Source organism: Chionomys nivalis, chromosome 4 (genome assembly GCF_950005125.1).
Source record: "Chionomys nivalis chromosome 4, mChiNiv1.1, whole genome shotgun sequence".
NCBI lineage: Eukaryota > Metazoa > Chordata > Mammalia > Rodentia > Cricetidae > Chionomys > Chionomys nivalis.
Genome location: NC_080089.1, coordinates 64,372,517 through 64,384,704, shown reverse-complemented (window position 1 = coordinate 64,384,704; position 12,188 = coordinate 64,372,517). Strand labels below are relative to the sequence as shown.

At 52.7% G+C, this 12,188-nt stretch overlaps 1 protein-coding gene across 4 annotated transcripts in view; it reads right to left on the bottom strand.

Annotated features, from left to right (window-relative positions):
• Positions 1 to 12,188, bottom strand: part of Igdcc4 (immunoglobulin superfamily DCC subclass member 4) — a 36,703-nt gene that overhangs the window by 3,269 nt on the left and 21,246 nt on the right. For 2 of the 4 annotated variants that reach the window (XR_009057015.1, XM_057767952.1), the window contains exons 7-19: positions 11,060 to 11,473; positions 10,466 to 10,630; positions 9,832 to 9,969; positions 8,781 to 8,954; positions 7,077 to 7,313; positions 6,894 to 6,995; positions 4,072 to 4,255; positions 3,343 to 3,470; positions 3,016 to 3,186; positions 2,717 to 2,854; positions 1,523 to 1,628; positions 833 to 1,061; positions 147 to 311 (exon numbers count right to left, since the gene is read on the bottom strand). Coding sequence is in view for 3 of the 4 variants with exons in the window: in XM_057767952.1 (XP_057623935.1) it covers positions 147 to 311; positions 833 to 1,061; positions 1,523 to 1,628; positions 2,717 to 2,854; positions 3,016 to 3,186; positions 3,343 to 3,470; positions 4,072 to 4,255; positions 6,894 to 6,995; positions 7,077 to 7,313; positions 8,781 to 8,954; positions 9,832 to 9,969; positions 10,466 to 10,630; positions 11,060 to 11,473 (2,351 nt within the window). In the remaining variant the exon portion in view is untranslated. The remainder of the gene's footprint in view (positions 1 to 146; positions 312 to 832; positions 1,062 to 1,522; positions 1,629 to 2,716; positions 2,855 to 3,015; positions 3,187 to 3,342; positions 3,471 to 4,071; positions 4,256 to 6,893; positions 6,996 to 7,076; positions 7,314 to 8,780; positions 8,955 to 9,831; positions 9,970 to 10,465; positions 10,631 to 11,059; positions 11,474 to 12,188) is intronic. The other 2 variants (XM_057767954.1, XM_057767953.1) reach the window with 2 other exon arrangements.

The window sequence follows — 12,188 nt, the reverse complement described above, 5'->3', positions numbered from 1 at the left end:
CCAGGTGAAGAAGGAACTATCCTCAAACTGGACTTCCTGTCACCCACTCCCCTTTGGAAGCTACACGGCCTCCTGAATACATCTCTCCCTGGAAAAGCATGGGGGGGCCTTCCCTCCTGCCTCCCCCTTCCCCTCAGGACACGGACCTTTATGGCATCATACACCAGAGCCTGCAGCAACAGCGTCTGCCCAGTTCCAGTTGGAGGCAGCAGGGCACGGGTCAGAGCAGGCCTAGGACCACTCCCCTGGGGCAGCTCGCAGCCTGCCCAGGAGCCCGTCCAGCTCAGGCCACCTGGTTGAGCCCAGGAGATCTGCAAAGAAGGAAGATGACAAATGAGGGTCTAGGCCTGTGGACCCCTACTATCTCCAGACAGGACCCATGCTAAAGCCTCTCCCCTAGGCAGGGGTGGGCACTGGGTTGGGTGATAGGAAGGGCAGAATCATAACCCTAACGACACTTGACATGCAAAGCCCGAGGCTCCCAAGCCTGGTGGACTCTTCCTCTTTGCAGAGGAGGGGGAGAGATGGGAGGACTGACTGACCTCTTGGTCAAGGTGTCTCACCACTGCAGCTCCCAGGGAACCTGACCTATGGGGTCTTACATTATCCTGGGTCCAGGCCTACATGGCCACAGCCTAAGTGATCAGGGAAGTGAGATCTGGGTGCTCCCAGGTGAAAATAAGGCTGGCTACCCTTATCCAAGGGATAAGGAACCGCATACAGGTTTCCCTAGCTGGCCCAGGGCCTGGAGTATGTCTCACGGTCAGAAGTTGTGCTCTGTCGCCCCCTGGTGTTTAGTTTGGGAATGGGTTCGTGTAGGACTCAATCTCACCTTTCTCTTGGAGTGGCCCCGGCAATCTGAAACACTGCCACCCATAAGGCTGTGCACTTCAGCCTTGTCTTCCACATCCGAGGGCGGAGGGGACCAGTCCTGAGGGCGGGGGTGCACGAGGGACTCCAGTTCATGGGCAGAAGGGAGACTGGGGGGCCCAAGTCGAGCTCTGGAGTACAGTGCTGGATTCCCAGAGGTGGCTGTGGAGGACAGCCCTGGGAGGGCTTCCCTGCAACAGGAACAGACAAGAGTGGATTTGGTTTCCAGGTGTGGCATGTGCACCCAGGAAGGGAGGAATACTGTCCGTCCAGCCTGACCCCTCAAATGGCACCCTTCCTCATATGGAGAGGTGGGGCTTCTCCATCCACGCTGCTGGAGGCTATGAAGGAAGCACACAGGGTGGCTCCGCCAGCTTTTACTGAGTTGGGGAGACTGGGGCTCCCTTAAGTTCATTCCACATTTTCATGAGAACAACACCTCAATCGTTCATCTCGGAATACTAATAAATAAATTACTGATCTGTTTTTCTGCAGGGCCTCATATAGGCTGGGCAAACGCTGCCCTGAATCCACAGCTCCTCCACAGCCCTAACTTTAACAGGCTCCAAGTGCCGCTGGGAAGTATACGCTCCTTTGTCCACTCCGCATCCTTCCTGGAAACCCTTTCAGTCCCGATGGTTCCCTGGTTCACCTGTGAGAGCTCCGTCGGAGGCCGGCACACATGCAAGCCAGGAGGCAGAGCAGGCCCAGGCAGACGCCCACGATGATGCCTGTGACTGAGTGTACATCCAAGGAGTCTGGTGGGGAGGACAGAAGGACACAGTGTTCGTAAATCCAGGAGGGGAGGGGCTTCTGCAGAAGATGGCTAGCCTCAGTCCCACCCTTTGGGGACACCCCTCTCTTCTTCTCTTTTGGTTTTGTTTTGTTTTTTGAGATGAGGTTTCTCTGTGTAGCCTGGCTGTCCTGGAATGCACTCTGTGGACCAGGCTGGCCTCAAACTCGGCGATCTACCTGCCTTTGCCTCTGGAGTGCTGGGACCAAAGGCGTGTGCCAGCATACCTGTCTTGGAAGCTCCCTCTCTTCTGACTGGAGTATAGAAGGTTATAGAACCTCATTAGGCCTCACACTAAGCCCACCATGGTCTTCCCTGGTATAACCACTTGTTTCTACTTGGAAAACTGGACTTTACAGAATCAGTTTTTCAGTAGTGTATTCTCCCACCTGCCGACAAGGGCTTTCATGGTGTACACATGCATAACGTAGGAGGGCTAGGTGTGGTGTGTACACATGTGTTTCTGTAATGTATGTGTATGTTCATGGGGGGTGCACAAGTGCATGTATGTGTCCTGTGGAAGTCAGAGGTCCACATCAAAAGATTTCCTCAACCTCTCTCAGTCCCAGAGATCATCCAGTCTCTACTTCCTCAGCACTGGGGTTATAGTATAAATGGCCGCATCTACCTTTTACACGGGCGCTGAGCATTTGAACTCGGGTCCTGTTGCTCATATGGCAGCATTTTACCAACTGAGCATCTCCTTAGTCCTATGTGTGCTTAATATTCTATTCATATTTGTAATAACTTTCAATAGGGGCCCTGGGCTCTCATGTTTATCTTAATTGAAAGCCGTGAGTTCCCGTCCAGCCTGCTGCCCACTTCCCCTTCACAGAGCTCATGAGCTCCTAGAAAGCTCCCAGAAAACCATCTCTCTGACAGCCTCTGACCACGACAGCCCCTCTACCAAGCTGCCACTGTCTCACCCACCCTCCACCCCCAAGGACTCCAAAGTCGAAAGAGTATAGTTTCCAAAAGCAGGGCCTTAGGAGCCAATCCAGGGGTCTTAGGGCCCCAGGGTGCCCCAAAGGCCTCCTCCCTCCTCCCTGGTACCTGAGAATGTCTCCTGGAGAGTGATCACATCCTGTAAGCGGGAGAAGGGCCCAGGCCCCACCTCTGTGCGGGCCCCCATCTTGAAGAAGTACCGGGTGTCACTCTCTAGGCCATGCACTTCCGCACTGAAGATGTTTCCTAGGGAGGGGGGTGAGTGGGGGGGGGAGAAGGCAGGGGCAGGAGGCAGAAGTACCACTGACTTGGCACCCGGGCAGTAGCTTTTGCCTCTAACCCCAGAAGCCCCCAGGACGTCCTAATGACTAACTCGGTCATCTGGGAGAGGGGAAGGACACTCTTACCCTCTGTGGTAAGCAGCGTCCACTGATGCTCAGGCTGAGTGTGGTCGTTGCTGTAGAGAATTAGATACTCCACGATCTCACCATTGGGCTCCGTGGGAGGACACCAGTGTAGCCGAACAGTGGATGGTGTCAGGGGACTCAGGCGTAGGTCCGAGGGGGGTGTCGAAGGCCCTGCGGTGCAGGGAAGGGAGGGAAGGGTCAGAGACACAGCCCCGGCTGAGGGTGGCTGGAAGTTAGGGGATGAGGGAGGGCACCGTCTCCCCTTCTTCCTCCTTCACTGGACCCAGCAAATGGGTGGCACATGGGGGAGAGGCAGCGGCTACTCACGGTCAGGCAGGGTGGAGCGCTCTACTACGGAGCCAAAAGGCCCATCCATATCCACACCGTGGGACTGTACCGCAAACTCATACTTGGTGAACGGCTTCAGCCCGCCAATGAGGATGTCTTCTCCGGAGCTTCCGGGGGAAGGGACAGGGCTAGTGCCCTCAGACAGGCTTCAAGCCAGGCAGAACCCCAGACATAAGCTCCTGTCACCAACCAGGCCCTACGCTGGAGGGAGCTGCTCTTTGGGACCACTACCCTCCTCAACACACACACCCAGGCAATCCACAGAGAGACTGGATGTACGCTACTCCACGTCTAAACTCCAAATCAGACCCTCCTGGCCTCCAGGAAGCCTTCCTGGATTAATTAAGTTATTCTGCACCTGGGGGACCAATCACTTCTGAGGCATCTTTTCTTGTCTTAGTCTGTGTCTCTGTCTCCTTCCTCGGTTGTTCTCTCAGTTAGACTAGCAGCAACTTGAGCCTTCTTCTGCATGATGGGAGGCAGAGCCCCAGCAGAAGGAAGGAAGCTTCTAGTCTTGTACCTCACTCTCACCAAACGGTGACCCACAGGCTCTGCCGTTGGCATAGAACCAGACAACTCGCCCTTCTCGCTGTTACACCCTGGTCAGCAGGCAAGGAAGAGACACCTATGGAGGTCCTGGTGCCTCTCACCACAGCTGAGCCACGCAGCCCCTCTCCTACCGCCCCTGCCGCCTCCCCTTGCTGATACCTGGTATAGTAGGTGACCAGGGAGGCATTCCTGAGTCCCCAAGGACCAAACCGCACAGTGTAGTTAACAATCTTGACGGTGGTAAAGTCTGGCTTCTTCCACCGAAGCCAGATGGAGGTGGAGCTGTTTGGCTCCGCGTGGATGTGGGCAGGAGGTAGGGGCGGCCCCCTCTGAATAGGCAGGTCTAGGAGGGGACATCAAAGCGTGGTGAGAGGGGACAGACACCCATAGTCCCAATAAGCTTTATTAAGCTTTATTTGGTCTTTTTCCTTCTTATTTTTTTTTCCTTTTTCTTTCTTTTTTTTTTTTTTTGTTTTGTTTTGTTTTGTTTTTCCTTTTTCTTTTTTTGGATTTTCGAGACAGGGTTTCTCCGTAGCTTTTGGTTCCTGTCCCGGAACTAGCTCTTGTAGACCAGGCTGGCCTCGAACTCACAGAGATCCACCTGCCTCTGCCTCCCGAGTGCTGGGATTAAAGGCGTGCACCACCACCGCCTGGCTCCTTCTTATTTTTGAGACAGTGTCTCTTTATGTAGTAACCCAGGCTGGCCTCTAACTCTCCATCCTCCTGCCTCTGTCTCTCTAGTGCAGGGGTTGGAGCTGTGTGCTACCATGATTGTCACTGGCTCTCTCTTTTGACCCTGTGAGCTGGGTGGCATTATTCCCACTGCAACTGAGGCACCCAAGAACTGAAGTGATTTCTCCCCTCCTAAGGTCACACCCAGAGCGACTATGAATCATGGTTGACGAGCATGTGACAAAGAAAGCATGCCATGCATCGTGAGCCAGGCTTGGTTGAAATTCCATTTCGGCCACTTATTAGCTGTGTGACTTTAGAGAAGCTGCACAATCTCTCTGTGCCTCCATTTCCAGTTCTTATACGGATCTGGTGACAGTACCTATGTCTTGAGGTTCTTCTTTTTTAATTTATTTAAAATTTAATTTTAATTTTTTTAAATTTTTTGGTGTTTTGAGACAAGATATCTCAGTAGCTATGGAGCCAGTCCTGGAACTTACTCTGTAGATAAGGCTGGCCTTGAACTCAGAGATCCACCTGTCTCTGCCTCCCAAGTGCTAGGATTAAAGACGTGTGCCACCACTGCCTGGCGACACACGTATTTGTTATGTGAAAGAATGGGAGTGGGTGTGCCACGCTGTGCCTGTGGAGGTCAGAGGACAACTTGGAGCAGCCTGGAAACCAAACTTGGGCCAGCTGGCTTGCAGCAAGCCCTTCATCTGCTGAACCATCTCACCGGCCCCTCACGGAAGTCCTTATGAGGTTAAATTAATGAACACTTACAATGCAGGTAGAAAACTGTCTGGTATAGTGTATACTATTTCTTGACAATGATTTATTAGATAAGCATAAAATAAAATAAACTCCAAGAGAACGAGGTTTATTTGTGTTGTTCAACACTAAATTTCCAGAACAGAGCCGGCACATGGCGGATACTTAGTAAAATACTCGCTCAATGAAGAGAAATGAACTGTCTGGAATTAGAACCCAGGTTTCTTTGCTTCTGAGTGTCAGGATGGGTCCTCAAGATGACAACGCAGGGCCTCAGGGCAGCACAACACAATGAGGACCACCCTTCCCTGGGAGGCAAGGTTCTGGGTCCTAGTTGGTCTAGGCTTTGTGTGGCCTTAGATGAGTCCCTTTGTTTGACCTTGTGACACCGTGACAGGATGTTGTCACCTATAAAGTTCATTATCAAGAACTGTGAAATTAGCCTGGTGGTGGGGGCACATGCCTTTAATCCCAGCACCTGAGAGGCAAACATAGGTGGATCTGAGTTTGAGGCCAGCCAGGACAACCAGGGGCACACAAAGAAACCCTGTCTCAAAAACAAAAACAAAGCAAACAGAGAGCTGTGAAATTGCTAGGCAGAGTGTTACATGTCCCAGCACTCGGGAGGCAGAGGCAGGTGGGTTTCTGTGAGTTCAAGGCCAACCTGGTTCACATACTTTCAGGACAGTCAGAGTTACCTAGTGAGACCCTGCCTCGAGAAAAACAAAACAAACAAACAACAACAAAACCAAACCAGACCCTCCCTCGCCCCCCAACATGAAGCAGTGAGATGGTTTAGTGGGTAAAGGTTGCCGAACCTGAGGACTTAAATTTGATCCCCAGGGACCACGTGACGGAAGAGAATCAGATATTCCTCTCACCCCCACAAGTGCACACAAAATAAACAAAATGTAATAAAAAATTAAAAAATAATTAAAAAAGAGATTATATCCAAACAAACCTTAAAATATTTTAAGTAAGCTTATGGTTTATGCTGAGCAGAAGCAATACGCCAGGAGAGGGGAAAGATGGCTCAACAGTTAAGAGCACTTACTGCCCTTCTAAAGAATCTGGGTTCATTCCCAGTACCCACATGGCAGCTCCCAACTATCTGTACCTCCAGTCCCAGTAGATTCGGAGCCTTTTTCGCTTCGAGGGACACCAGGAACACAGGTGGTGTACCGACACAACACCCATACATATAAAATTAATTTATTTTTAAAGTAAACCATAAAGATATTCTCCCTGTTTAAGAATTATGGGATAATCTGATGGATAACGCAATATAGGTGGACGTGGTTGAAAAACCAAAGGTTGAAAGTTGGAGCCAGGGATCACGCATCGAGCATGAGGTTTCCTAAACCTTTTCACACTCTCCTCATTTGCCCGGCTTAGCCTGAGAATGAGGGGCATGTCTGACAGCAGGAGGACTCCTACCCAGGAGGGTGAGCAGGAGTGGACGTGGCACATACACTGCCTGCTGGCTGATGAGGGAAAGGGGGAAAGAGGCTTTGACAACCCCCCTGCCGCCTCCTCACCTGGCGTGGGCGCCTTTTCAGTCTTGCCCTTCCATACAGCTGCGTAGCCGTCCTCGTGTTTGTTGAAAGCTACGAGCTTCACCTCGTACAGCCTGCCAGGGACTGGGGAAGGCCACAGGGGTCACTCTCCCTGCACCCGGCTTGCCCAGCTCACAAGACCCTCCCAAGCCCAGGCCTGCTCACCTAGCTGGGTCAGTTCATACTGCTTCACTTTCTTCTTGAGTCGCACGGGTCCCACGTCCCAAGCCTGGTCTCCTCGGCCCCCTGGGGGGCGGTCACCGTCTGCCTCTTCCTCTGCCCCCACCTCACGCCAGTAGAGTTTGTATCCAGAAATCTGGGTGGGTTGAGGGGGCGGCTGCCATGACACCACCAGGGATTCCATCTTTGCCCTCACCTTCAATTCTGCAGGGGCAAAGGGAACTGGGGGCAGAGGGAGATGATGGGGACAAGGGGAAGAGAATGAGGAGTGAGGATGTCAGGAACCTGAGCGGGTGCTGGGCAGGGGCAGGGCACAGCACAGAGTTATGCCAGGGCTTTCCCTACTGCTCCATTCTGCCACCTCCCGGTGGTCTTGAGCACTGCATGCTAGCTGTGAGGGCGCGTCTGTAAGGCATGCACAAAAGAGACGGCAGGGGGCGCGCCCGTTAGAAGGAACAGAGGGGCTTCTGCTAGTCTCTTGAAGAAATAAATACAGACAAGGGGCTGCTGAGGTAAGGAAAGAGGTCTGAAACCATTAGAGTGAGGAGCCCTACTCGGAGCTCAAGAATAGAGGGCTGGCTATGTGTAAGATAGTTTCAAACACTTCGTATATGCATTTTTAAAATTTTAGGTATTTGTGTGTGTGTGTGTGTGTGTGTGTGTGTGTGTGTATGTGGAGGTCAGAGGACAAGTTGTGGACTCATTTATTTCCTTCCATCATATAGATTCTGGGGAGACAATGGGAGTCTGATTCTCTGAAAAAAGAGCAACCCCTTTACTAGCTGGGCCATCTTGGCAGACCTTCATTCTTATAACTCTATAATCCAGTAAAAACAAAACAAAACAAAGCAGCCGGGCGGCGGTGCACGCCTTTAATCCCAGGCAGAGGCAGGTGGAGCTCTGTGAGTTCGAGGCCAACCTGCTCTACAAGAGCTAGTTCCAGGACAGGTACCAAAGCTACAGAGAAACTCTGTTTCAAAAAACAAACAAACAAAAAACAAAACAAAAACAAACAAAGAAAAAAAACGATTATCTATATCTTACAGATAGAAACTGAGCTCGGGATGTCAAGTAACTTGCCAGATGTCTGAAAACAGTGGTCGTCTTTATGGGCATTTAATCACTCTACTACCAGGCCTCTGGCAAAACCAGCTACCATTTAATGGATTCCTCCCTCCCTTCCTTTGAAACAGAACTTCATGCATCCCAGGCTGGCCCCAAACTCACTCTGTAGGTGAAGCAGATCTTGAATTTCTGATATTTCTGCTGGGACCATAGGCATGGGCCACCATGCTGGGTTTATGCTGTGCTGGGGATCGAACCTAGGGTTTTGTGCATCTAGGCAAGCGTTTTACCAAGCGAGCCACATTCTCAGCCCATGGAGTTCCTACTCTGTGCCAACCACTTTATGAATAATTGCATTACTGACCCTGCCGCCCCTTACAGTAGTAATGAAGCTTTCCGGATGCGACTTGTCAAAGGTCACAAAGGCAACAGAGAGATACCCGAACCCAGCCCTTCACTCCTACATCCAGATTTCCCTGATACATGGAGTCTATGTGTGGCCGGGGTGGGGGGTAAGGGGGCAGAGGAAGGTGACAATTACAGGTCTGTGCTGGGTGCGGCCTGGGGTTCCAAGGCCACAGAACACCCATCCCCACTGTCTGGTCTGCCCCTGAAGCTCCATACCATGGCTCTGGTTGTGCACGCCAGGTGTCCTGTGCTGCATCCATTGGGAAGGGACTCCATAGCCAGCCCCAGTGCCGGCCGAAATCCGGACTCGGTATACCTTGTTCGGCTGAAGTGAGTTTAACGTAAGCTGTGTCTCATTTCCGGGTACCTCAGTGGAGAAAACCTGATCTTCTGGGACAGAAGAGATAGACTGCTGAGTGTCCTTCATCTGGAGACCGAGATCTCTAAACTTATCACACTGACTCTTCCACTTAGGCCCCCTGAGGTCCTCTGGGCACTGACCCCTCAGATGGAGGCAGGCTTTATGCCTCCAGGCTGACCCTGGGGCCTCTAGCTCCAACTGCTGAAGCCCATTAATCTTGGTTCAGCATGGACAGACCAAGGCATGTTTTTCTCCTCCCTGTTTATGGTCAAAATAGCTAGTACACACCCCTTGTACAGTCCTGAGGGCTCGGCAAGGGCACCCAGGAGCGCCTGCTGTCAGGAGCCCTGACTGCTACCTTGGGTCAGCCTCCCGCCTCTCTCTTTAGCTTTACTCTGACCCTAGCCTCTTTTCTTTTCTGCACTCCCCCATTCCTTTTAGAACCACATCAGTGCCCCTAGACCACCACCATATGCCCAACAAGAACATCCCATGCCCCGTGGGCACACCCGTAGCATCCCATCTCTTCTCTGGTGCTTAAACTAGAAGGGTTCCAAGAATCAACTAGGTGAACTGCTTGCTTCACAGAAAGGAAACTGAGTCAGAGGCTCCGCTGGCTATACACATGGCACCTCCTTATCTTGTTTCCGCTTTTTTCTTCCCTTTTCCTCTACTGACTCCCTGTACTGGGATTACAAGCAGGCACCACCACCATGCCAGACTGGGATTGAACTCAGGTCCTTGGGCTTGAACAAGTACTTTATGCATTGAGCTATCTCTCTAGCCTCCCACTGCTCTTTTCCAGAGCTTTCCCATGCCCCGCTGGAACTTACCCCCACAGACTCCTCTATCTGGGGGAGAACCTCTTTTCCCACTGGCAGCTCCCACTGCCCCAGCCCCACTCACCTTCCTTTCCCAGGCTGTACTCTATCCTGTACTTCACCACCTGGCCGTTGCTCAGGCCCGAAGGCAGGGGCAACCATGCCACCCTGATGTCTGAGGGGTTGGGGCTGGACAGGGCGAGCTGGGGTGCCGCACTGGGGACTGAGACAGAAGAACGCTGGCATGAGCTCTGCTCCACTGATGGGGAAGGCGAGGTCAGGAGTGGTCAGAGACTTGCCCAGGTCACACAACAACTCAGGAGCAGGCCCAGGATCAGAGGGAGGGAAGGGAGCCTCTCGGGGAGCCCCAAGCTGGAGGATGAGGAGACAGCCTTCCTACCCTAAGGCTAGAGGACAGTGTGGGTCAGAAGATTTTGTATCCAATGGCTGGATGGTACACGGGTGTAAGGAAGGAGGGCTGTAAAATATGGGGACTCACGAGAGCGGGGTTCAAATCCCTGCTTCCTACTGACCTTGGGCAAGTCACTTTCATTTTCTGATCCTCAGTTTCCCCATTTTACACGGGGAAGAAGAAACCCTGCCCACTCCTTTACAGGGCACAAAAGACATCACAAGGTAAGGAAGAGGTCCTTGGGGTACACAGTCTCTGGGTAGGGATGTCCTTGGGTTCCGGGCCACTGCAGGTTCAGAGGTCCTACCATCATCCAGTGTATGCACCAGGGCTGGGCTGGAGGTGCGGCTGGCCCCTAGCTGGGAGTAGGCCACCACGTAGAATTCATAATCCGTGTTGGGTTCCAGGTCCCGAACCTGCAGCTCTGTGGTGTCATTGTTCACTGCGAACTGGTACTCCACGTTGTCCACTCCTGAGGTGGTGGCACAGGAGGCAAAAGGACCGTCGATGCCCACTCACTTCAGGTCTTACCAGTCGGGAGTTGGTCTGGGGATCCTAATGGTCTATGTATAGCTAAATCGTGGATGACAGTCTAGGCTGACGGGTATAAAGGCCCTAGCCGTCTAGTCTACCCATTGTATTAATTCCAGAACTGGTCAGGAAGTTCCTTGTGCTGTCTAATTAAGCAGTTACTACTGCAGTTAGTTAACTAGGGTGGAAGACGGCTCCATTAACCCTGTAAAGGCAAGCATCCCCTCAGGGGGGGTATATGCACGACTCCGAATTCTAATACTAGATCGCTGCCCCTCACCCCATCCACAGAGGTCCCCACCGGGCAATCCTTCAGTCATCTAACCCATGGTTGCCCTAAGTTGGGCCACTTGGTCTTGAGTATACATACCCCTTGCCTTTTGGTAGTGAAGGGAGAAGCCAATGATTTGCTCGCTGTGCAGTTCAGGCCGCTCCCAGGCCACCAGCACAGCGGAGCTGCTCAGAGGCGTGGCCGTAACTCGAGTCGGGGCGCTGGGCAGCCCCTCGCGTACCACCACCGCCAGGGGCGCAGCCGCACACGCGGTTCCTGCGCTGTTCTCTGCTATGCACTGGTAGTAGCCGGCGTCCTGCAGGCCGATCTGCGTGATGACCAAGCTGCCACCACCGCCCTGTACCTTAACTCGCCCGTTGGGTCGCAGCGGGGCCCCGTCGTGCAGCCAGCGTAGCGTGGGCCGTGGCTCCCCCGACGCGCGGCACACGAAACGCGCAGTGCTGGCCCGCGTCCTCGACAGAGCCTCTGGCGCTTGCGAGATAGCAGGAGTCCCTGGGGACAGGAGGGACTCTCTGACAAGAGGTCGGTCCCCCCCCCCCCAAGCGTCCCAACACCGCGCCCCCAGCCTCTCCCTGAGGTCCTCTCCCCTAGTCACCTGGGTCAAGCTTGGGTCCACCGCCAGCCCACTTGCCCTGGTCCCTCCTGGATAGCTCTTCTCTCTTCCAGAGCCTGACATCGAACCCACACTCCTGCTACAACCTTCCAGGTGATGGCATTACAGGCAAGAGCTACCATGTCCAGATTCTGGTTTCCAGGCCATCTAGTCCATTCCACTATCTCCCCCCATAACCTCACCCCACTCCAGCTCACCCACTCTCTCCCTCTCCATCATCCAAATCAGGCTTTACGTACCCCTCTCCATCCCTGTCTCAACTCTCTCCACTCTATCCTTCAAAGACTCCTTCCATGTATGTTGTTGTAATATCTGTGGCAGGGCTGTGTCCCCAGTATCCAGCCGCCCGCATGGCTAGCTTATGTCCCAAAATAATTACATGGAAACTGTATTTTTTTAAACATTGTTTGGCCCATTAGTTTTGGCCTCTTATTGGCTAGCTCTTACATATTGATTTAACCCATTTTTAATAATCTGTGTACTACCATGAGCTGGCTTATTAGGAAAGATCTTAACCTACATCTGTCTGGAGTGGGAGAATCATGGCGACTCTGACCCACTTCCATCAGTATGTTACCCCTTTCCACGCTTCAT